This window comes from Tinamus guttatus, unplaced genomic scaffold (assembly GCF_059628265.1).
Source record: "Tinamus guttatus ecotype Peru unplaced genomic scaffold, ASM5962826v1 Tinamus_guttatus_pri_ptg000004l, whole genome shotgun sequence".
NCBI lineage: Eukaryota > Metazoa > Chordata > Aves > Tinamiformes > Tinamidae > Tinamus > Tinamus guttatus.
In genome coordinates, this window is record NW_028288538.1 from 3,619,981 (window position 1) to 3,645,873 (window position 25,893).

General features: G+C 41.1%; 1 protein-coding gene across 2 annotated transcripts in view; it reads left to right on the forward strand.

Annotated features, from left to right (window-relative positions):
- Nucleotides 1–25,893, forward strand: part of IGF1R (insulin like growth factor 1 receptor) — a 141,450-nt gene that overhangs the window by 106,438 nt on the left and 9,119 nt on the right. Inside the window, exons 4-18 of one of the 2 annotated variants that reach the window (XM_088539114.1) lie at nt 392–537; nt 1,300–1,444; nt 4,140–4,354; nt 6,435–6,561; nt 7,887–8,125; nt 9,662–9,829; nt 10,043–10,247; nt 13,977–14,263; nt 15,607–15,743; nt 16,710–16,869; nt 17,891–17,996; nt 19,411–19,481; nt 21,975–22,204; nt 22,473–22,583; nt 24,982–25,141. In XM_088539114.1, the coding sequence (XP_088395240.1) occupies nt 392–537; nt 1,300–1,444; nt 4,140–4,354; nt 6,435–6,561; nt 7,887–8,125; nt 9,662–9,829; nt 10,043–10,247; nt 13,977–14,263; nt 15,607–15,743; nt 16,710–16,869; nt 17,891–17,996; nt 19,411–19,481; nt 21,975–22,204; nt 22,473–22,583; nt 24,982–25,141 (2,507 nt within the window). The remainder of the gene's footprint in view (nt 1–391; nt 538–1,299; nt 1,445–4,139; nt 4,355–6,434; nt 6,562–7,886; nt 8,126–9,661; nt 9,830–10,042; nt 10,248–13,976; nt 14,264–15,606; nt 15,744–16,709; nt 16,870–17,890; nt 17,997–19,410; nt 19,482–21,974; nt 22,205–22,472; nt 22,584–24,981; nt 25,142–25,893) is intronic. The other variant, XM_088539059.1, reaches the window with a different exon arrangement.

Here is a 25,893-nt window from a genome sequence, read left to right on the forward strand (position 1 = left end):
TTTTTACAGGCACTGGTGGACCTGTTCTCCCTGAGTCTGTGTAATCCCTTCTGAACCTCTTCAGCTTTCTGGTCTCTCCCAATTCCTGCTGCAGTGAGTTGCACAAGTTAATTTTCCTTTGTGCACAGACGCATCCTTCGTTTAAACTTGCTAATTTAGTGTCTCTTACAAGCAATAGTGGCCAGCTCTGCTTATCCCTTCCACATCACTCATGATGCTGATCCTGCATGCAGACTGCAGGCTCGTGCACAAGTACGTTGATCTTCATTCTAGCTCCAAGGCTTTTCCGTAAGCTTGGGGTGGAAATTTGTTTTGAATGAATTCACAACAGTCTGTGCGTTCAGAGCTGTATATCACGGCTTAATTTTCTTCTGCTTCTCTTCCCTAACAGTATGTTCTGCAGTCCTTGTGAGGGGCCTTGCCCCAAAATTTGCGAGGACGGGAAAACCAAGACCATTGATTCCGTCACATCAGCCCAGATGTTGCAGGGATGCACAATCCTCAAGGGGAACCTGCTGATTAACATCCGCCGCGGCAGTAAGTGATTGCCCTTTCCTAGGAACCCCCGATAAGGCTCCTTTTGGTGTTTCTCCTTTTCTCTGTGAACATAATGATAAGAACATTAAAAACTCACTGAACTGTTTGTTTTCTAATTCTATAGCTCTGCTCCAACTATGATAAGGATTTGGCCTGTTTAGCTTGGCCCATTGGAGCATGACTCCAATGTGCCTGTTGAATAAGTAGTGAAGGACCAAGTGTGAGACAGCAAAGGCTGATATTTTCACTAGCTTTTTGTTAGGACTGAGCACCAGGACTGGATTATATTTATCAGAGCAGTTATTCACCAGCCCGGGAAGCATCAACAATGGATGAGTTCTTAAAACAACAAAAACAAGATCACTCTGAGTTTTTATTTGCTTTTATAACTGTGGTTATCAGTTAACTAAAAGGAGTTAAAGAGCCTCAGCCTCCTACCAGCTTATTTTGTGTGGGAACCAACCGCTGGTGTTGGGGCTGCAGATTTGGTGCTGGCTTCAGAATACAGCGTGTGTGAAGGAAGAAGACACATCACTGGGAAAAATTAAGAAAAATGTTCCACTATTGCTGTGTTGCTTTATTTTGCCCTTCACCTGTCTGCCCACACAGGCAACTGTCACTGTCAGATGAAAATCAGCATCTCTCATTATCAGAAGCAACAGATAAAAACACTTTCTTTTAATGAACTAACATTGCATTAGGCAGGATACTGGGTAAAGCTGTGACTTCTGGAATAAAAGACCTGCCTTGTTCTTAATGCAGGCAACATCGCCTCTGAACTGGAGAATTTTATGGGTCTGATTGAGACAGTAACGGGGTACGTCAAGATTCGCCATTCCCACGCGTTGGTCTCCCTCTCTTTCTTGAAGAACCTGCGGTATATTCTGGGAGAGGAGCAAGTGGATGGGTGAGTGTTGGTGTGTTTGTAAGTGCAATTTCACTGCAGTGGAAAGCCACAGAGAGTAAGTCCTCTAATGAACTTTTGTGTGCCATATATAGAATTTCCTCTTCCACTAATATGCAGCATTTTTCTCCTAATGAACATCATTGCACAGTCATCACCCAGCATACTTAATTGAATGTATTAAAAATATCTGTATGGTAACTTAGCTGCTTCTCATTTGGAAGGGTATTTTCTAGAGATTTTTTTTACATTGAGAAAACAGTGTTTTCTTCCCATTTTTGCTATATGTCATTCAGAAACAAGCATTTTCTGAAGTCATAGAACTTTGTCGCAAACTGTTACTGTTGGCTTTTACCAGAGTCCAATGAAAAATGTCAACTCAAAGGAAATTTCAACTTCAGGAACTAGGGAGTGCAATTGGAAGTGGTCCAACTAGCATGAAATTGTTTGCAAGTTAGTTCTTTGTAATTCCTTAAAATGCTGAGATTAAACTGTCTATTGAGCAGAGGAGAGTTTGGTCAGAAAAAGTAACATTGGTTTCCCCTGAAATGTTTGCTGTGCGTTACGCTGCTTCCATAATGTACACAATTGCATAGCGTGTGATGCTTTTTGGTACTTGGCTCTGTGTGGTTCCTGTTTTTCTGTGCTGGGATCGATAGCTGAGATGCAAATCTAACTTCTGCAGAACTTGCACTGCTGAGGCGTGGATGTTCCTTCAGGAAAATGCTTTGCTGCCTTTCTCCTCCTGAGCAAAGTAGTTGCCCAAGTTGAAACTGCTGCTCTCTGGGAGAAATAAGTCTCTTCGAGCAGTGAGAGAACCATTAAACAAAGAATTTTGGGAAATGGTGTAAGAAAAGGTGGCGGGAAGGTCATGGGAAAGGTTCTTGTCTCTGATTTGTCTGCCCCAACAGGATAAAGTTACGGCAGGAGGGATTCTTCACAACCTCCCTCTTTCTCTCAGGCTGGTCTTTGGTCAGCCTTAAATTCTTAAAATTCCACCGTGTGACCGAGCGAGCGAGAGGGCAGCTCGTCATCCTGCACATGGAAGCAGGCTCTGCGCTCAGGGAGGACATTGGCTCCATGGAAAAGCTCTTTTCCAATTGCAAATCCTGGAGGGCTGTTGCTGTGCCGGGCGCGGGGCTCCCTCCATGCCCTCGCCGTGTGCCGTGCTCTGCCCCGGCTATGGGTTTCTGCTCCCTTCTCGTGCACGCACGCTCGCTCTTCCTGCACACTTGAGTTCAGCTTTGGGCTTTAAGTAGTAATTATGTTCATGGAATCTTGTATGTCAGCAAACGTAACTAGTATGAAAGGAAATGGCTGGTTTTATTAAATCGAATTCCCAAATAGAGAAGGGAATGGTGAAGCTATCAAAAGGTAAACAGGGCTGAATTAGGGAAGGAAGGTAGGTCCCTACTGATGAGCTGCTCATGCTAAATTCACCCATGCTAGGAAATTACTACAGTTACATACCTGGGCTTGGGGCAGCCTTTGCCCCTGCCAATTTTCCCCTTTGCAGTGTTTACTTGCAAATTTTCTAGTACAACTTAGACCACAAGTTTAGATTGTTAGACCACAATCTAAATATTGTTTCCTAAAATATTTAGATAAAAGTATGCACCTGTCAAGGAAAAACTTAACAGTTAGCTTGGTAGAGATGTTAACTACTGGGGACAGGGTCTTAACTTAAGAAGTGTCGAAGCATTTGAACAGCAGTTGTTTATGCCAGGGTTACCTTGTGGGATGAGAGGTTCAGGTAAGATTCTTCCTATAGATTCTCATTACATGACTGTCCCCATCCCACCATCCCTTTTTATATTCTTATTGACTAGGACTAACAAAAATAATCTGGGTTTTCCTTCTCTCCTGCCTTCTATTGGTTAATATCCCAGCTTTGTGGCCCAGTGGTGACTTTTGTCTTTCTCCTTGTGGTAACGTTGAGAACTGACGCACTTTCCGTACGTCCCGTACGTCCTTCGCATCCCAGCTTGGTCAAACTGTAGCTGCCATAAACCTGTGCTGGGCGCTGTGCAGCTGGGGGTGCCCGTGACGTTGTGGGGCCGCTCTCCTGTAGGTGGGCAGGGGTTGTGCAGAGCATCTGGGGACTTCAAACAGCGCGGCCTGGGCCAGATGTACCCCCTGCCTCTGTTCAGAGGCTTGGCCTCATCTTACAACTGATGCAGAGCCTCCGCTCTCCCCTCTGCTGCACCCATTTCTCAGTTAACACCTTGAATTTCTTCTTAATCTGCAGGATTTACGCACACAGTTTTGCATTGGGTCCCCGTGGTAGTAAAGGATGTCCATGCTGTTCCACTGGTGTAGCTTAGAGAGGGGTCCACGCTCAGCACGTGCTGCTGCTGTCTGCGCTGCTCACGCTGCACTTTGAAGGGTGCATCCTGTGCTGGGTGACCCCGTGCAGGGTGACAGCTCCCTCTCAGGTTTTGATGTATAGATGCAACTGTGCTTGGCTCAGCGCAGGGGATCTTTGCTGGGCCAACAGGTAAATGAGAGGTGAGGAAACCTCCTTGTGCAAACTTGTACAGCTACTTTTGTAAACATAAGCAAGGCAGCTGTGTTCACTGTCTTGTGATAGGAGGAAATCCAGTGTTTTCAAGTTTGCTTCTGTTAAGATTTTCTTGGTGGGAACTGGCTATGAATTAAAACTAATATTTTTCCCTTCAAAAAATATATTTCCCTCTAGGAATTATTCTTTCTACGTGCTTGACAACCACAATCTTCAGCAGCTGTGGGACTGGAACCATCATAACTTGACGATCAAGGAGGGTAAAATGTACTTTGCATTTAATCCTAAGTTGTGTGTTTCTGAGATTTACCGTATGGAGGAAGTTTCAGGAACCAAGGGACGACAGAGCAAAGGAGATATAAATCCGAGGAACAACGGGGAGAGAGCTTCTTGTAAGTCAAAAAGTCTTTGGGCAAACTGCTTCTGAGTGTGAGACAACTGTGTCACCAAAGGGAGGGAAAAACAACACCAAAACCCCCCCACACAAAAAACATAAAATCCCAAAACATGTTGCTGTATAGCTGGATATTACAACATTTAGAGACTGGAAATTAAAGTAGACTTCCAGTCATTCTAGTTGATCTGTTCTCAAAATGTAGCTGAAAGCATGTGTGCAGAAGATTTTGTGGTTGCAGAATGGCTATCTCATCTGAAAAACGAAGAAGCAAAAAAAACTTTTGATGAGGAAAGCACAATGCTTTCCTAATACCTTTTTTTTTTTTTTTTTTTTTTTTTTTTTTTTGCAACAGCAGCATCTTGTAGTAATAATAGGGGCCCGCTTTAAAATAGCCTTTTTGGAAAGGTTCATATCAGTTCTCTCATTATTATTTTACTGTTTGGTCAACCTGGCAAGTAAGAAATAAAATATAGATTTTGGCATGTCTAGTGAGGAGTTGTTTCTCTCTTTTCCTTTGCAAAATTACAACATTAAAGATACTTTCTTCTCCGAAATATTTACTTTTCCTTGCTATGAAAGAGGCTGCAGAGCAGCAATTCCTTAGACACCACAAGATGCTGGTTCTGCTATGTTCAAGGTTCTTTCTAGCTCCAGATGAACCGTTACTAGTAACTAGTTACTAGTAATAAACACACTTGCCATAAGATGAACTTTCTGTGTTTTATTTGTGTTTGACCTGAGAGCAGTATTTAATGTTCTACCATATTTCTGAGCTTCAGTGTCTTTGCATTCAATTTTGGATTCCACAATGGTCAAAGTTACTGGAAAATTTTCTATTGCCCTCAATTTTCATGTCGGGTCTCCTGGTGTAATGTACACATTTAAGAGCAGTCTCTCATCTAGCAATTAAGCAGGAAAACCCTTATAACTGATGGTGCTTCCTTCTTTGCTCTATTTGTGGTGTTCTTGGAGCTGAGTAAATGAAAATGTATCTTGTGTATCAGTCGAGTCCCCTTGTACTGGATGGTGTTTACAAAACTGGGACACGTACTCTGCTGAATGTCTCTTTAGGCACGATGCATAAATGCAGATGGCATAGATCCTTGTTGTAACCACACTCCATTCTTTGCACATTCAATAGAGCAAAGACTTGCAGTTCTGGAGGAGTTACAGACACACAGCCAGGCCTTACTGCCACCGAGGCTAGTGCCAGCCACTGCCTGCTTTTTAAAATGGTTACAGAAAGCTTTCTGACTCCGAGAAGGGGCAAAGAATCAACAAAAGCTAAACTGCCTTTGAAAAGATAGCACCAATAGTGTCAGTGTACATGAGGGTGAAAACCCCTTTATTTTCAGAGACTTTTATGGAACATTTGGAACTAACTCGCAGTTGACACTTAGAGCACAATTTCTTCATCCAAGAATTAAGTTTTTAAAATGCTATTTTGTTCTGGACTGGAAAGCTCTGAGAGCTCCTAGTGGGAAGCCATTCGTTTCAAAGCTGCCGGCTTCCATCCAGCTCTGGTCAGAGGAGTAGCTGGAAGCTGCTGCCATCAAATGGCTGTGCTGTTTATGAGCTGAGTTTAGGAGTTCTTCGTGCAGGCTCTGATGAACAGGAACATAAACTGTTCTATCAAATCCCCTGAAAAATAAAGTTGTGGTTGCTAAAAGTTGCCCTAAAAAGTGGGAACACAGAGGCTGCTCTGCCTGTGCAGTGGAGTTGGGTGACAAACTGAGTGCTACTAAACCATTCCTGCAGAGGAGCAGGACTTCCATTCCTCCCTCAGGGAGAGGCTGCAGTAGCTTTCAGGAGTTTTCTACTGATGCATTAAAGAAAATCTGTTTTTAAAAACAATGAAGGAACTCCAATATATTCTGAAATTATTTCCAGGACCTTTATGCACCCAAATACAGCAGAATGAACATCAGGCTATAAGGAGAAAGCGGCCACTGGTATAATGTGCTATCATAGGTTACAGAAATGGCTAATTAACTAAAATTAGCACTTAAGAATAGCTAAAAAAGAAATAAGGGTGTGATGCTAACTCTGCTATATGCTTGCCTTCTGTGTTGCAGGTGAAAGCCACATTCTGCATTTTGTTTCCAACACTACATTGAAGAATCGGATTAAACTAACATGGGAACGGTATCGCCCTCCAGATTACAGAGATCTTATTAGCTTCACTGTTTACTACAAAGAAGCGTGAGTAGATGCCTTCAGAGACTAGTGGGGACACTCAAGGGATGCTAGACAATGTTTAGGGTTTCTATTCCAACTTCTGGTTTACTGTCTGAAGAGAGTGAGCCAGCAAAGTCTTTCAGGTAATTCCTGCTCTAGGCAGTTGCATATTTCTTCCTTGAGTCCCTCTTTTGTTCAAATTCTCTTTTGGCTAGAGCGAAAGTCCCATTTAAAACAAGGATTGTTTTGATTGAAACCTGCAAATGGATTCTAAATCCTTGGGATGGTTTCCAATTTTAGAAAATGAGATGTATGGCTTGCCTATTCTCTGATCATTAATTTGGAGCTCTCTCTAAGCCATGCCTTTAAGTCTGTTGAGATATTTTACTTTTGTAGTCGTAGTATGGACTAGAGAGCTTCTAGAGCAACCCTTGTCATCTCCATGACCAGTGTACACAGGGGTTGGCTTATTTTGGTTATCCAGCCTCCATGGTTTTCTGCACTGGCATTTCTTTCTAATGAAAGAGTGGGACAGTTGCTGGAGAAAACCTTATTTCTTAGGACATATCTCTGCCTTTGCTAGTCCCTGAGAATCAAAGCACAAATGAGCACAGTAGTAAGTCATAGTGCAGACTGGATGGGTGAAAAGTGCAACGTGGTAGTAGTGACGTACAGAGCTAGGCTATGAGGATGGAAACAAAAGATATTAATGCCCAATATTGTTTGGGAAAAAAAAGATTGTTCTGGTGGTGTATGATGCAGCAAATTTAGTTTTGATGATTCTCTAGTAAAGAATAAACAAAAGTAGTACTTTTTGTGGTCTTGCACCCGTGCAATTTAGAAGTTAGGAGAAGTGGAATTATATGCCTATATTAGTACATTTGCATCATGTGAAAATACAAGGAGAAAAAAGCTTGTTGGTTTCTGGAGGCCTGGGAAAGGCTGGTTGTGGAAATCTGAGCTCTTTACAATAAGAGTTCAGCTACTATCGGTAACTATTTTGAGTGGCTTCTCCTAAATTTGTGCACAGCTGAAGTCTAAATACATCTGAAGCATTTCACTGTCTGCTTTTGAAAACACGAGGCAAACCCAGGGCTAGTGTTTACTTTGAGAACCTCGCGTTATTGCTAGGGATTAAAAGTAAGACCTGCAGCTAAAGCTGAATTCTGAGTTTTGTAGTGCTTGGAAATAAAATACAAATCTGGAATTCTCCGTTTTGTTCTGCTGTGAAAATCAAGTGAACTTTATTTGTTTTTGGAGCAAGGCTGAAGTGAAATGTTCTCACAAATTTAGGGGATTCTTTAAGAAAAAAAGATTTAATACTATTTTTTTTTCTTTTAATATTACAGCCCATTCAAGAATGTGACAGAATATGATGGGCAAGATGCATGCGGCTCCAACAGCTGGAATATGGTAGATGTTGACCTGCCACCAAACAAGGAGAACAATCCTGGGATTTTACTGCAGGGATTGAAACCTTGGACTCAATATGCCATTTATGTCAAGGCAGTTACCCTCACAATGATGGAAAACCATCATATTCACGGAGCAAAAAGTGAAATAGTATATATACGAACCAATGCTGCAGGTGAGGTCCTGGGCCCTTGGTAAGGGTTGATCGAGCTGTATGTGTGCTTATTGCCTCTTGTTTAAATAAACCTGTTGATTTGAGAAAAGATTGCTTCTAATATGGAAGAAATCCAGTGGGACCCACTTACCAAGTGGGAGCTCAAAATCGTTTTTAGAGTTCACAACCAAGTGCTGCTTGTTTGTATTTTTTGAATGGCATTTTGAGATCTGTGGGCACAATGGCCATTAAGTGTTTGGCTCTTGGAAAGCAGCCACCATCAGTGACACTTTTGTGCACCCTGGAGAAGCTAATGCTCATTTTGTGTTTCACAGAGCTGTATTTCACAGCTGGAAAGCAAAATGTGTGTAGAATCATCTTCATTTCTGTTCAGCTTGGAACTTTTGAAGTCCTATCTGACCCTATATCACTGCAATCAACTCAGGCCTTACTGTGTAGATGACAGGGGATTAGGTTCATCTCTGGGGGCTTGAAGGATGCCCAAGGCAGCTAAGCTGGTAAAAGGAGTCCTGACTCTACTGATAGGGAATTTTGGGAGCATGAGACTCTCGAAATGATGCAGGAGAAAAATTCAAGACGTTTTCTTATTTTGGTTAGGAACTGAACATGACCTTGTTGATGCTGGGTGAGATGACCAAGCATTTTGATTATTCAGATATAGGAGAAAACCAGTCCTGTGTACTTGTATCCTGATTTGCTTCATGAAATAAGTGCTAGCAGGGAATAGCCAACCATTGTTCACATGAGCATAATGACAAGAATGAAAGAAGTGTCTGTTTTACACAGAAAATAAATGAAAAAGGGTAAATTTACCCAATAAGTAATATTCTAGCTATTTTAGTATAAAGCCTACTGTGTTTCCAGTATATTTTGGGATTGGATGTATTCTTGTGCTTCTTAGTTCTTTTTTTCCTCCTCCCTCACCTTGATGGTCTATATGGGCTTTCAGAAGGTTTTTCTTATTCTGCAGACAAGATATGTTACCTTTCACTTAACCCTTGTCCCTGAAAGTTCTCTTGGTGCCTCTCAAAATAGTCCAATTCATTATTTCCTCTATGAAACCTCTGGCTGTAGTAGCATACACTTTTTAATGTAAGTAACGGTTTTATTTAGAATAGCAACAGAAAAGCAAGTTCTGTTTTTAATACAGAAAATTGCAGGTGATATGTAATGATAGAAAATGTCAGCAACTATTAAGGAGGATTAAAATTTGCAGGAAAACTCTGTAGTTATTTTGGGCATCATTTTCCTTTTCTTGGAGTTAGGATTTTCTTGGAGTTAGGATTTCAAATTTTGTCTTAGGAAGGAAGCGTAGTTTTTATACAACTTCCAGTTGGGACTGTGAGTTGTTACTCTTAAATCTTTCATATTTGTTTTCAGTGGGGCATAAATAGGAGATGTTTTTCTTTTGAGGTAGAGTTGTTTTTCTTGCAGTAAAGAGGAGGATTAGGCTCCACCTTGAAAGCTTGCATCCAAAAATACTGCAGAAAATGGTTTCAAATGCCTTGGTCTTCTTTGTGTTCTTTTTCACTACAGTGCCATCCATTCCTTTGGATGTTATTTCAGCATCCAATTCCTCTTCCCAACTGATCGTGAAGTGGAACCCTCCCTCCCTTCCCAATGGCAACCTCTCATACTATATTGTGAGATGGCAACAGCAACCTCAGGACAGTTACCTTTACAGACACAATTACTGCTCCAAAGGTAGGAAAAATAAAAACAGTGGTTATGAAATGCCTTTGAGTCCTGCCTGTCAGTGCATGTTATATATCATGACTAAAGCCTGTGCCTTGTTTCACAACACTTCTGTGGGTAACAGCATAAGAGCAGGTAAAAGGAAAAGGTAAACATGGGTTATTGCCATATTTACAATATGGAGAAAGAACAAATGGGTCCCCTGTGCTCTTTTCTTTCAAGATAAAGTCCCAATTCGAAGATATGCTGATGGGACCATTGATACAGAAGAAGCTACTGAACCCACCAAGCCAGAGGGCTGCGGGGGAGAAAAAGGACCTTGTTGTGCTTGTCCCAAGACGGAGGCAGAGAAACAAGCTGAGAAAGAGGAAGCAGAGTACCGGAAAGTCTTTGAGAACTTTCTTCACAACTCTATCTTTGTCCCCAGGTAATGGACTTTAGAAACTTGCTCTTTGCAAGTCAGCTGGTTAATTGTGGGCTTTAACATTTCCTAGAGCTCAGGCTTCTTGAACATGAAAGATCTGTGGATGACACTTGAAGCACATTGACCTTCCATTTGTGTGGGACAATCTTAAGTCTTCCTACTTTGCAGTTTCTCTTCCTTGCTAATTTTTGCCTCTCTATTTTAACTGATAGTAAGAGTTCTTAGCTATATTGTTCAAGGACTTCAGCAACATTTCTTTTCAGAGTCAAGAGTCACTTGAGGAGCCTTTTGTCTCTGAGGGATTCAAAGATAAGCAACAGTGGTAAACAAAAGGTTTTAAATGTGATCTTTTTCCAAATAGCCATTTAAGTACTTATGTTCCTAATCTGAAAGTTTATTTGCATTTGATATTGAAGATACATTCACCTGGTAGAATCACAACTGGTCTTCCTTTCTCGCTGTGCTAATTGCAGAGGGCCTGTTTTTCTCCTGAGCCCAGCTGCAGAGAAGCATTAAATATGCCCACTCTTCCATGATAAACACTGGCGCTTACCCATTAAGTGGAATAGTAACCATTTTATGCTGCATCATAGAGTAGATACTACTGAATTAATCAGTGATTTTGATCCTTGAGTTTCTAATTTACCTCTCATGTCAGCTGTTCTTACTTAAGATAATTGGATCCTGGGGCCTAGCACACAGTGTATAGCTGTTATGTTACAGTCTGTAAGCAATCAGATTTCAATCATGCGTGTTATCTCCCTGTCTCTGTTGGCAGGTGTAGTTGATGGTGAAGTCCTGTGTTTGAGAACTCAACAGTGAGGCTTTGCTGCTCGGTATAACTTGAACTTTATGCACTCTAAGGTTGACTTGTTTGGGGTAGGGGCTGTGATTATGTTTGAAGATTTTTAAATCTGTCCAAAAAAAAAAAAAAAAAAACCCGAAAACCACAGCCCAAACCTAAATACTACCCCTTTTTGGAAATGGCAGGTATTGTATTTGAGCTGTATTTGATTCACAGCTCACTTTAAACTTAGCATTGGCAGTTCAGGTTGTGCAGTGTTTTTGTACCAACACTAAGAACCAGCAGCCAAAGGTGAGGCAGAGGGGGCAGCAGCCAGGGCGACTGGCCAGGAAAACGCACCCCGTTTCTGAGCAATGCAAAATGCTATAGATGGGATCTCATTTTGTGCTGAATGAAGTAGCACAGCAGGAAGTTTTGAAAGACACGTGTTATCTCTAAAGTGCCTGAAACTGTATCAGACCAGCTTTCACAAAGGAATTTTTTTACTATTATTTTTGTATTTCAGCAAAGTTTTGTAATTTCAAGTAAATGTTGTTTGTCTTCTGCCGAATTTTCTTGCATTCCTTGAAAGTGAATGGAAAATCACAGAAATGCGAACTTAGACAGTAACAAACTGATGGAGCAATTTCCGAAGAGCTTGACTGTTTCCCCTTAACCTGCTGTCACAAGAGTGTGTTTTGTAAGAGCAGGAGCAGATAAGGTACAAGGTTCAGAAGTAATAGCAGGGCCAACAGACTTTATAGAGCCTGGATATCAGGGAAATTAAAGATTATGAGCTACTGGGATTTCTCCACAGGACATATCCAGGCATCTCGTTGCTTGCTGATGTCTATTTTTCCCCTTCCCTATGGGAGAAGTTAGCTAATAGGTTAATGCAAGCCTTAGTACTAACATTTGTTTCCAGTGTCCTATCTGTCTTCTGAATATTTTCAGAAAAATATGCAGCATGTGATACAACATGAAAATATTCGACTGTGAGGTTTTAAGGTTGTTTAAAAACCCTGTTGGTCTGATGTTGTGTGCAATTTCCGGATGATCCCGTGTGTATTAGTGCTGCAGAGGACGTAGGTTCCAAACATGAGGACTCTGGTTAGTCTTGGAAAAGCCCTTGCAGCCACAGGAGTATCAGTTATTCTTCAAGTCTCTTCTGGTTCTCTAATAACCAGGCAGAGTGACACTGTGGATAATAGTGGGTATCCGAGAGATAACCTCAAAATTACCATAGTGTTTAAGAACAGTTAGCCTTTATGGTAAGTGACCATATTTTTTTCTTTTTAATTTCAATTTGATTTTATTTTTATATGTAATGTTATCTCTTTATTTCCCTTTTGTCTTTCTCTTCCTCTCCTTTAACAGAAGATATGAATTTCCAGATTTTTATTGCTAAACTTTTCCTTACTTTGATGCTCTTTTTTCTTTTTGGTCTTTATCTGTGCAGCAGGAAGCTGGCTGATAGAAAGGCAGCAGGATCAAATCTCATGACCTCTTAGTCATGTTTGCCTTGTGGTTATCCTACAGATCTTTTTCCTTTCCCTGATGTAACTGTTGCTTTCACCAATAAGTTTTGTGTTGCTTTCTCTTTCACCTGAAAAACGGGGTAGAACCAGGATCACCGAGGAGTGAACTTCATGCATCCCTTCAAGGCACTCATGCCCTCTGCATCGATATGTGCTTTGTCATTGACTGAAAATGAACTTTTGATTTTCACTGCTTTTCCTTAAAAAATCTATGCAAATATTTATCAACTCAGTGCTTGTCATCTCTTTTATCAGTTCAAAAATGTATTATTTTCAGTGAATTAAAGCAGTAAATGCATCCCCTTCCTAAGCAGGGTGAATAGGCTTAGTAAGTTCCATAAATATCACTGTGGAGGAGAGTCAAGTGGTTACATCTCCTATGAATTTCTCCCATATCCCACTGACAAGTTGAGAAGTTGAATGGGCATTGTGGGGCTTATATGCCATTTAGAACAATTTCCTGATAACTTGGGAAGTTATTTCCATGTCTGGTTTTATTTCCATGCTATTTACGTGGCATTTTAGAGTCTTGAAAAGACTACACAAGTAAAAGGATTTGGGAATATTTTGTAGTGAACTTCTTAATAAAAAGCAAAACAGAATTAAACAGGAAATCCAGACTGATGCGAGATTTCAAAATGCAATCAGCCTGTTTATGACTCGTTCTGCAGCATGTTTCTTGGGGCTGAATGGACCAAGACGGTGTAGCTGATAGCAAGGTAACTTCTCCTAAGTCAGCTTTCTTCTTGCCCTTGGGCAGGGAGGCCTCACTGAGCGTTAACAGAGATACAAAAATTGACACACATGCACGGTGTTCACTTTGGTTTTTATCCATCTGCCATGGTTTCTTTCCTTGGTTCAATAGATTAAACAGCTTCAAATTTCTGTAATTTCATTGCAGCTGAAAAGGAAAAAAGTTAAGCCTGGCCTGTTGAGAGATAGCCTTGCTTATGCAGCAGACTTCAGAACAATTTTTCCCTAGCTTTTTAAACCTTTAACATCTGTTTTTTATTTTAGGCTGGGACAGCAGAATTTGACATTAATGTCTTTAAATACAATTTGTTTTGCTTACTGAATAACAGTAGAAGCCATTTTTGCTATTCAATTCATTGTGCAGGCTCCAGGGAGGTCACAAGTTTGCATGTTTATCATGGAGCATGCTGTGAGCTTCAGAGTTTTGATCAGTTTTTGGGTACATAGCAGTAGAACGTGTTGACATACTTGGGCTAAGATTAAGAGAAAATTTACTTCTTGTCTTACAGTTTCCTTTATTCCTTTTTTTTTTTCTTTTTTTTAAAACTATTTACTATCTTACTGTTTTTTTCCCCCACTGTTTTCTTGGACTTGAGTGTCGAAAAGTGGAATATCTCTAAATAGACCTTTTTTTGTATGTGTTTGTTGTCTTCACAGACCTGACCGGAAGCGGAGGGACTTGTTCCGAATTGCAAATGCCACCCTGGCCGCTCGAAACAGGAACACGACGGGGACAGATCACTTCACCAATGTTTCTGATGCAGAGGAAAGCGAGGTGGAATACCCGTTCTTTGAGACCAAAGTGGATGGCAAGGAGAGAACCGTGATCTCCCATCTCCAGCCTTTTACTCTTTACCGCATTGATATTCACAGCTGCAACCACGAAGCTGACACGCTTGGTTGTAGCGCTTCCAACTTTGTCTTTGCAAGAACCATGCCTTCAGGTATGCTTTCACAACGATGAAGTTTTGATTTATTTTCTCTGAGGGAGATTGATCTCAGGGATAACAAACCTTCTGAAACAGATAGGCGTATTGACAAGCACTGATGTATAATACAAACACTGTGTGCAAGAAAACAAGTTGGAACCATGTAAAATGGTACAGTCGTTTGGTGGCCTTGACTGCTGTGTCCATGCGTTGAGTTGCTGATATGGAGAAAGGTGTGTGCATGCTGAGTGCCTAGATAATTATGGAAAAAGTAGGTAATTGTGGGAGAATCAGTCTCTTGGCTGTATAGGTGAGACCCACAGACATAGTGGACTGAAGGGTGGTTTTTTTTTTTTTTTTTTTTTGTGCCCTGTATGCTGCATAGAGAGGGGGAACACTTCTCTCCTTGTGTTCTGTTTTGATATGTTTGCTCTGAACTCTTTGCAGATGTCAGAGTTCTGCTAATGGGAATGTTTGCCAAATGTTTCTTCTGTAGCAGCAGCAGTGACCATGCCTTGGACCCATCTCATGTTTGGGACTTCTACAGATTGTAGGGCTTTTGAGAAGAATAGAGATGATTTTAGTGCGAACGCACGTGCATTCTCATAGAGCTTCTGACTCTAGCAGATGTCGGGGGATATTTTCTGCAGATTGGTAGCAATTTTGCTTTGTTTCTGGAAGGAAACACTATCATAATCCAGATCCAGCTGTGTCAGTAAAAAGCAAAGAGTTTTTCTTATTTCAAGGAAATCAGGAAATCTGTGAGATTGGGGAAAAGGAAATAACCATTCCCAGATTTTTTAATATATGTTTCTGAAAATTGAAGTTTAAACGGTGCTGTTTTTTTTTTTTTTTTCTTCTTTTAGACCTAGCCACTGTCTTCTTGCAAAGGTGGCCTTAATTTGATGGCATCCATCATATTCCCTGTTGGCTTTTGCATGAAAAACATTAAATTGTCAAGAACTAAAAGTTTTTGGGATAAAGCGATTATTGTGTCGCTTGCCAGGCTCTCTCTCTCTCAAAATGAAAACAAAAAACCCCAGACATTTGCAGATATGTCTATTTGCTAGTGGAAGGTCTGCGAGGGGAGAGGAAGAACCAGACACTGATAGACAGGTTCTTTGTCCCATAAATACAGGGCCGATGCTGGTGGAGCTACGTGGAGCTGGTGGTTGAGATGATGCTGATCTCCCCAACAAGCTCCTGGCCTGTACCCTTATTTCTCCAGATCCCTGGGCAGCGCTTGCCGCAGTGTTTTCGTACCTTAAGAGTAGTTGGAAACATTTTCCTCAATCCTTGTGTAAGTTCCTGTTTCAGTAATAAGCGGTGTTCTTGCATGACTTGTCAATCTTTTACAGAAGGAGCAGATAACATTCCAGGAACAGTAGCATGGGAAGCAAAAGAAGAAAACACGGTCTACCTGAAGTGGTTAGAGCCTGCAAATCCAAACGGGCTGATCCTCATGTATGAAATCAAATATGGGCAGCATGGAGAGGTGAGGATTTGACATCCCTCTGTTTCATGTTATATTTGCATAGACCGAGAAAGAACCCAAGTCTGAGCACAGTTGTCATATGTTTTCATTGCTTTGATTTTGTGTGTCACAAGAGATTTGGCACAAAGTGCCTTATTGATCTGAAGGAGACATCATCACATGGGGGCTGCTGAGACTCGTGTAGCAGTTTTTGCTACAGAGGGTGACTTTAGCCACTAGTCTGCAGTGCAAATTAATCTTTGTTCATGGCCTATTAGATCACACACACTCTTTGATAACGGAGGTTACCAGCAGTTTGTAAATCAAGCTGAAAGCCATTTGAGATGTTGACCTTTTTTATCCTGTAAAAAATAGAAAATGCACCTCAAAGTGACAGAAAAGGATACAATGTTTAGTCGTATTCTCTCTTTAAAAATGAATAGTGTGAGTTTTCTTTTTTTTTCCTCCTTTAAAATGTGCTTCAGTGGAGGCAGTAATAAAAAAGCTTTGGTATTGAGTAGTATGAATCACCTTGGCTGTTGAGTTACCCTTGTTAGTATTTATGATGAAACCTCTAAAGTGGAAAGTTGATTCTTAAGTAAAATAACTTTTTAGATAGTGTTTATGGTAGCCACTTTCGTTCAGAGATTTGTAGATTATCAAGATTTGAATATTTGAGTAGTGTTCCGCTTAGTCTCATTTTACACACGGGCGACCTGAGATACCTATTAAGTATCTCTACCTGCTAGAGACTGCAGATGGGAATCATGGTTTTGAACACCCAGCACCAGGCAGCATGTCATTGCTTTACTTTATTTTTTGGCAGCTTTTGAATTTCATACATCTTAACTTGCTTGAAGGAAAACTGATCCGATGGCGCTTTTACCTGTAAAGAAGCAAGGTTATCTTGCAGCCTTACTGCTTTCTCAAGAATGAAGAGTGTGAAGATACTAATATGAACTGCAAGTTGCTTTTTTCTTCTTTCAGGAGAAGCGGGAATGTGTTTCCAGACAGGAATACAAGAAGCTTGGAGGAGCTAAACTAACTCATCTGAATCCTGGGAACTATTCTGCCAGAGTTCAGGCCACTTCATTAGCTGGGAATGGGTCGTGGACTGAGCCAGTCTCTTTCTATGTGCAGCCCAAATGTAAGGAGAATAGGCTGTGTCAAAGTGTATTATTTTTTTTAAGTAATTCCTGTTGTTAATGCATGCAATTGCATATACAAATCTCTCCTCTGAACGCCGAATACCCTTTCGATTTGCTGATGCCTTTTTTGGGAACTCTCCTGTGTTCTTTTTTTGGCAAGTGCCCTCAAACACAAGGTCCCTCTGAGAGGTGGTTGTCACCTTGCATTCATTGCATGGATCTTTGCCATGTGAATGGGTAATACGTGTATGGGACACATTGCTGTGGTTCCCCTGTGCTTTGCTACTCGTGGCTGGGAGATGTAATGGTGGGAGTAGCAATGTGAAGTTGGATTATACAAAATCTGGGACAATTTTGCAAACCTGCTTTAAAATGTAAAATGATGTGAGAAGCAGTTTGTTTCAGTAAGGGCTGGCAGGTTTGTTTGGTGGGGTTTTTTTTTTGTTATTTCACAGTGCTTTATCAAATGACCTCAGTGACATTTTGATAAAGGTCACACACTGATTAAATGGTAAGACTAGTCCTGACCATGGGAGTGTTTTATATTTTGGAGAAAGAACACTGTACAGTGAATACAGGGACTCCCTTGAAAGCCTCGGTATTTAGCTGAAGAATAGACGTACGTGTGGAAAAACTAGCACTTCATCTTTTTTTATTTTTTTTATTGCTGGTCTTTATTGAAGTAAAAACCTGTGTGTGTATATTCTGAGTAAGGGTATAAACAATTGCAAGGGTAAGCATGTAATTCCCTGAGGAATGTACGTCTTTAAAAGCACAATGTTGAGCATAACCTCAGACAGACACTGTTCTGTATAAAATTAATGCTTTTCACTGTCTGTTTTCTAGTTCTACTCAGCTGCAGGCAGGTGGTATTTCTGAGTACATTTCTCCTTATCAGACAAGAAAATGATTACTTTGATTTCTCCCCTGTATGGCAATATGTGGAAACATTTTGAATGTTTCTTCGTTAATGGAGGTTCCATAGAGTCCTTGACACAGTTGTTTTCTTGTTGGTTGCAGCAGCAAACTATGGCAACTTCCTGCACTTGATAATCGTGCTCCCCATCGCTTTCCTGCTCATCATCGGAGGGTTATTGATAATGCTGTACGTCTTTAACAAAAAACGGTGAGTTTTTTTCTGCTTGTGGTTAAAGCCAGATTGCACGGGGGGGAATATCCGTTTCCAAGTCCGTGCCCACGGAGTAGGTTGGACACGAAGAAGTGAAATGGCATTCGGAGGACTGAGCGGGAGACGCTAACGTAAATTCTGTCCTGTTGACGTGTAAAGGGAGCTGGTTTAGAGTTACCAGCGAGCATCTGGTTGCTGTTTGAGATATGAAGAGGCTTTTTATTACAGTATCATGTTTGGGAGGGAAGAGGAAGGGTTGTCAGGAACATATCCACTGGGACCGTGATGGCAGAGACTGAACCTTTTATAGTTGGAAGCTTTGCCTGAAATTTTGGCCAGTTTGTAAACCATAAAAGCTTAGTTCAATTTAGGCTAATTTGATTTCTCCCAAATTCTAAAGGTTTTTTAAGTCTTTACATCCATTTAGAAAAAATAACTGCTGGGCAGAGCAGTCTCCATCGAGGAGAATGATAAATTGGTTCCTTTTCTTCAGTTTTGCTTTTCACTACTAGGGATTTTTTTTCTCTTTTTAATTGAAGAAATACTTAATGAGAACTTAATAGAAGTCAGTGCAAATGTGTTCAGCCTTGCAACTCTTTATGTATAGACTTTCTAATTATATACTCATAAATTATACTTGCTGGGAACGATCCCATTATTTACAGCTCTTAATTCATTCACATGGAGACTGTACCTGTTCTCCTCCAGCATTCAAGCAACGGGCTTTGTGTCTGGTGATGCAGGGTATCTGCTTGGCCTCCCCTAGAGCTCTCCTGTGTCGAATGTGTATAACTCTTCTTGCAGCCCTTGTTCTCTCTCACAAAAGCATTTGGTCTCTTTAGTGTTGGACTTTCTAAGGTCTGATGGACAATTTTGTTTGTGCAGCCTGCCTCCTGCAAGAGCTCTCACAGCGCTGAGCAAGTATGTCTTATCCTGAAAATCACCTCAAGAAATTGAGGGAAAAGCAGGAGGAGGTTAAAATAAAACACAGAAACAATTTATAAAACAATTGAATGGAATTCCCCGTAAAACCAATCCTGTGCTTAGCAAAATCACTTCTTTCCACAGTTCTCAGCCACAGGTCTTGTTTGTGTATCACAATTCAGCTGCTTTTCTTAAAGGAGGTTTACTTAGCAAATAAAAATGCCTTATGTTTTTTGCCTTTCTTGTGCTGATTTGGTATAGAGAAGACTGAAGGGGGAATTTCCTGGGAACACTATTTAGGATTGATTTCCCATGGATTAGGTGAGGTGCACATAAGAACAACTTTGTTTGTCCTCTTTCTCCGAAAAGCTCTCCACATACAGTAAATAATATTTTGCAGTTGAGCAAACAGTAGAAAAGCCATAGAAGAGGTGGCCCGAAATTTGCTTAGCTTTAAAGATTAAGAAAGAAAAAAATGTTTCAACAGGAACAGTGACAGACTTGGCAATGGGGTACTGTACGCTTCTGTGAACCCGGAGTACTTCAGTGCTTCAGACGGTAAGTGTGACCTTGCACTTGGATGCTTTTCCTTTCATGTCCTCTGTTTGTGTCCCACTTCACAAGATGCAGGCCTCTAAAAGATGGAGTAAAACTCCTTTCTCTGACCATTTTGTTAGCACACCTGTAGAGAATCCGTCATTGATAATATATAAATGTCACCAGTTTACTGGAATGGGGGGGATGGATGTACTTTTTCCTCTATAGTTTATTCAGCTGAGATAAATTACATACTTTAGTTTAATTTTTAGATTATCACTCATTCATAGAGCAGCTTCTTTTAGATCACATTCACTGCAAATAAAGAATTAATGCATTCATTGCCTCTTGTGTTTGGTCTTCCAAGTCCTATTCTGCTCGATTAGCAAAATAAAACACTCTTATGTGGGGGGAAAAAAAGACAATACCTTTTTCTTACTTCCCTTCCCAATAAAACTTTCTGATAACTTTTTGCATTTGGAAAAAGACAAGCAATATTGTGAGCTTTCAGGGTGCGTCACGTGCAGAAATTTGGAGATAAGATAAACGCAGATGCTTAATCCATACTCTTTTTCTTGATGTGTAGCATGTAAATAGCCCTGCTTTTCTCTAGCTGGCAAAACAGTTATTTAAAACTAGTTTCAGCTGACAATATATTTGTGGCAAATGCATGTTTGGAGATGACAGTGTTCAGAGATTGCTTGCTAGCTGTGGTAAAAAAAAAAAAAAAAAACAAAAAACTTCATTCTTTATTCCACTTCCCATAAACAAACAGAAGAATCTAATATGTTCATTGCAAGAAAACTCAGCCTAAACATAATAAGAAAAGATAATCGCGTGGTCTGAAACATCTTTTTGAGGGGCTCGGGGTGCTGGTTGGGAGCTCGCTCAGTGCCCTGTTACCCAGGAGGCTGGGTGACAGGTTTGTGCGACTGGCAACGAGACCAAGAAAATCCAACAGCATGGGGTGGTTTGGAAGCCTGTGCAGGACATTTCCAGCAGGACAATGGTGAAGGTGTTCACTGCCAAATAACAAGCAAGAATTAAAGCTGATTTCAGGAAGATTAAGGTTTATGGTTCATTAAGATTGTTTGGTTTTATTTTGTTGTGTATATAACATGCCTGAATAGCTCTGCCAAAATTCTGGACCTTGAGAAAATGGATTTTTTTCGCCTGATCTCGAACAAGATTAAATTCCTTGAAACTTTCCAAGAAGTAAAAATTCTAAAAAAAGGCAACTGCTTTTCCTAGAATAGTGCACTCTCCTTTGGTGTTGCTTTCTGTATTCTTTTCCTGCCTGTCAGTGTGGCAGGCGGGCATGCCTGCCGATGAAGAAGGTGAAGTTCTTGCCAGTTTCTGTGCTGGCTGCCACTGAGCAGCAGCAGGAGCTGAATGACCCTCATGGTCCAGGTATCTACAGCTCTGTGTCTGCAGAAGGCCTGTGTGCAAGAGCTGCTCTGGTACGGAGAACCCTGGAGATTTGGCTTTATGGCCAAAAGAGTCACTAGGGTCTCACTGGCACCTTTCTTGCTACGTAAATATTGGCTGTTTTTTACAACCTAGCAGCGTGAATGCATGTGCCCACACCGATCAGGTATGTGCAGAGCTCTGCAAGTCCTGGACGTAGTCAGAGCATCAAAAGAAGTTGCCTGAGGCTTCAGTTCTTCTGTTTATGGCTTGCTTTGGGGCTGCTGCATTACTCTCCTTGCAGGAGTTTCCGAAAGCCCCTAGGTTTAGCCAGAGTGGCAGATGACTCTTTTACTGTTACTTGTTCTAGCAGTACTGCTAGACTTAAAAATCTGTTGACTTTTCTGCTCTAATGCTTTTTTCTGCATCCTGTATTTTCCCTCATCCAGAGCGTGTGGCCCAGTTGTCCCCTCCTTTGGTGGGGGATAGGCGGCAGCATTGGTGGCTGCTCAGAGCTGGGACGTCTCCTTGCCGGGGGCATTTGTCCCTCTGGCTGTCACCATCCAGGGTGTCTCTTCTGCCCAAGGGCGCCAGAGCAGCAAAATTTGCCTCTAATTGGAGCAGCAGAGTGTGTGCGAGTGATCAGGATAGTTTCACACCTCGAGATTGGAGAGGAAGTTTCTCTGTGGTTGTAAAATCAATCCGCTAATAGAGAATACAGCAGGCACTAAATTGATACAGATGATCAAGTATGTTTGATGCTGTCTGGAAGAATTAGAAAACCAAGGATCGCAAGAAAAGCTCAAGCCTGAAGGCTTCTTCCCACCCCGTTCTGTGGTTTGAGGTTCCTTATTTCTCTCACAATATGTCAGGACTATAGTGAGGCCCTTTCAAATCCATGTACCTGTCTTTGTTGTTAAGGTTTATCAGTATGGTAAGTATCTGCCCATCTCTGTATAGGGAAAACCATACAATAACTGTATGCATCGTGTGAGCTGTGAGCATTGGCTGTGCTGTTGTTCCAGTAACCAGGTTGGGCAGTTGGTGTCCTAAAGCCAAGAGTGATCTCCCACTTGCCAACATGATGGCTGTTCTCTGTCCCCTCAGTGTACGTTCCCGACGAATGGGAAGTGCCCCGCGAGAAGATCACCATGTGTCGGGAGCTGGGGCAAGGCTCCTTCGGAATGGTTTACGAGGGAATAGCCAAAGGAGTGGTGAAGGATGAGCCGGAGACCAGAGTGGCCATCAAAACTGTCAATGAGTCCGCAAGCATGCGTGAGAGGATAGAGTTCCTGAACGAGGCCTCGGTGATGAAGGAGTTCAACTGTCACCACGTGGTAAGTGACCGAAATGAAGGAAGGCTGCAGTTGATCCAGAGATGGCTACAGGGAAGAGGGTGCTCAGGGCAGGTCTGCACTGCCTCTGGAGCAGTGCCTTGAGTTAGCTTTAACTCTGTGCAGTGTATTAATGCACTCTCATTGGGGAGTGTACACCACCTCCAGATCTTGCCCACGGGTTCGTTAACATGAATTAATGTTTATACCATTATAATCAGCCAGATTTGTGATTGCGTTTTCATTTGTGATTGTGTTTTTCCTCTTCCAGGTTCGGCTGCTTGGCGTCGTTTCTCAGGGCCAGCCAACACTGGTTATCATGGAGCTCATGACGCGTGGAGACCTCAAAAGTTACCTGAGATCACTGAGGCCAGACACAGAGGTGAGTCAGGAGTTGTTAGATATTTTATTTTATTTCTTTGTTTAGAAACATCTTGAAAGGAAAGGGTGGAAGCAGCAAGCTGACCCTTGTTGTCAGGTTCTCCACATCTAGGGAGCAGCTGTCACTTCTCTGCAGAACAAACCTTTCAGATGCTTAGTGACCCAGTCCTCTGCACTGAACGGGCGCCACAGCTGAGCCTCGCTGGTCGAGGTCTATATGGTTGGGTTTGAAGATTTTTCTTGGGTAATTTCCTCCTCCTTTCTGTCCCTTTTCCTTTTTATTTTAAATGTCACGGTCCTGAATTATTTGTTAAATTAAATATTCCCTTAAAAGCAGACCATTGCAGAAATTCAGAGTTTAAATTAGTTTTGATTCCTATTTGCAGAAACAGTTAAAGTTAGCAGATATTTTTAGCATTATTCATTAATATAACTTGCTCCGTTATTATTTTTCTTTTTGACCTATAGACCAACCATTTGGTGTAATTTGCTTTCACTACTAGCAGTTAGAGTAGGGTAGGGAGCTGATTACCTTGTCACCTCTTCTGTAAGTATATGGAGAGTTTGTAACAAAGGTCTGTTTTGTTTTTCCGTTGTGGGTTTTTATTTTTTATTTTATCTTATTTTATTTTGTTATATTTTATTTTGTTATATTTTATTTTGTTATATTTTATTTTGTTTTGTTTTATTTTGTTTTGTTTTAATTTACTGCCCTGTATCCGAGCTCTGCTCTTAGTGAAGGGAAAGTTTGTTTATAACCTCTAGTAGTTAGCCAGCTTTGCCCTTCTCCTTAAGCAGCTCTCAGAATGAAACACGAGCTGCTCTGTGCTCTGCACCTTTCTTCACGAGGAAGTCATTGCTAATGCCCCAGGATACTGTGCTGAATAGGTCCCCTCTTGTGTCATTGAGCCCTGTTTTCCAGATTTTCTTTAAACCTCGTCTAATCTTACTTCTCATTAAGAGGCTAAACAAAAATTCTTGTTAGGATGATGGTTCACAATGTATATCCTGTGTATTGCCTCTGTTGCAAAGTCTGCTAACATCTAATGTTTTAGCTCATATGCATCCTTTAATCTGTAGGGAAAAAGTCTAGCAGCTAAAATTGCCACATACAGAGTCTGAAAGATAAAGAAGATATAGAGGTCGTTTGCCACTGAAGTAACAGTGAAATACGTAGAAAATTTGCTCAGCAGTTTTCTTTGACCATTATTTTCATGATCTAGCACTTCTGATACGAATAACTTACAGAAACAGAAAGTGGGCATGTGACATATAAAAATGAATATGGTAATAAATGGAGCAAGGTTATGGCTAGCATCTATGATTAATAATGTTTCAGGTTCTATTAAATGATTTTAGTTGAGTGTAATTGAATTTGGCAATCTTTGTGACAAGGGGCAGTGATGTTATATGGAAATTGCCAAAATGGTGAGCTGTGCACTCTGCTTTTCTGCTTGTGTATTGGTGCTCTCCAAAGCATTCTGTGGTAGGCCAGGTCCTGAATTCCCTGTTTTCATTAATGTGCAATGAAAAGAGCTGCGTGAAGCTTGCTGAGGACCTGGATGATGAGCAAGGGCCATGTGGGCAGAGGGCCTTGTGCTCCCTGATTTTGACAACAGGTTCACGAGCCTCTGCCCTGTCTTCCTTTCATTCCTGGGGGATCAGCTCACATTTGTCATCGCTAGAATCACAGATTTGAGGCTCCCTTTTTGGTTACAGCGTCAGTGAAGATTACCCGAAGGCCATTAGTCTTAGCTAAATCCATACTGGTAAGGCATGGTGAAATGATACTGATGTATACCTGAAACCCTCCATCTAAGATGGAGAAATGCAGGAGCCATATACCCATGAATGGATAAGGAGTGAAACTGCTTCAGAAGAAGCTGTTTCAGAAGGTTTTTCTCCTTTTGCAAGTAAAAGTAATTCAAGAAACATCTAATTATGGAGAATTGAGAATTGGGGTGCAGTGAATGAAATCATTTAACGTCATCCGTTTCTCTTTTGGGAGAGAGAGTAAAACAAATTAATAGAAGTCTTTAAGGTAACTCTTTTGCTTTGTACTTTGCAACTTGTGTGGCAGAAGGATGGGCATTTAAACCCCTTGGGTAGATGATATAAAACCCTTACATCAAAAATTTCTGCTTGCTTGAATTCTCTAAAATAGAGTGGTGTGTTATAAAAGAGTTATTTCAAAGTTCTCCGTGTAACTCAGTTTGATATGTCCAGTTTTCCCACTAAGATATTCTGGTCTGTATATGCATAATTTTCTGTTCAGTCTCATTCTTGCCCTATTCAATTGTGATGATCTGATGGGAGAATGATAGTCTGTTGCTATTTGATGTAGAAATAGTTGCTTCTTTCTTTTCCTCTTACCATTTCTTCATCTTAATCTTGCTTAGAGTAATCCTGGTCAGGCACCTCCAACTCTGAAGAAGATGATCCAGATGGCAGGAGAGATTGCTGATGGGATGGCATACCTCAACGCCAACAAATTCGTTCACAGAGATCTTGCTGCGAGAAACTGCATGGTGGCAGAGGACTTCACTGTGAAAATTGGAGGTGCGCTTTCTTGACTTGGACACAAATGAAAAACATCATCACAAAAATCAGCATCTCGGAAGGCATTTTAACTTTTTGAAAGCTGTCTGAAAGATCTTTCAGATCTTTTAAAATGTAACGCTCTGTTAAATATCTGCAGAATGAAATATGTTCCCCATGAAGGCTTGGTGTGATTTAAGACCTGTGAGCAGTCAACACTGCTCTTGGAATGTCTCTATTTGCTGTTGTTCCAGTGAGGAAGTAATATAGTGTAAGGGTTTAAAAGGAGCTGGTGGAGCAGTGATTGGAGGTGCAGATGCTGCAGGCATCTGGGTGAATGATGCAGTTACCATGGCTGTGTCATTTGCTTTGTTTGTTAATGCACAATAGTGATCCCACCTCCTGTTTATCAATTCAAGAATGACGATCTTAGGATTATTCTAAAGCATATCACATTTGGAAGTGAAATGTAAGGTTTGACTTCAGCTGGATGCTTTCCAATCTGAACTGGGGTTCTGCTTTCCAAACAACAGAACAGCTTTTCCTCTGCTGTGGTTAGAACACTACTTTGTTTCTTCCTTCCTTTTTTTTCCCCTTCCCTTCACCACCTCTCCAAAATAGTGTCAGATGAGTTTTTTTCAGACTTGTCTCCAAAGAGGGTGATTTCTAAGCTTTTGGCTGTTTCAGAGTTGTGCATATTAAAATAGTATGTATGAACAGCCTGCTGCTGCAGGGAACTAATTCTTTTTGCTCTGAGCTTAGCTCGGGTATTT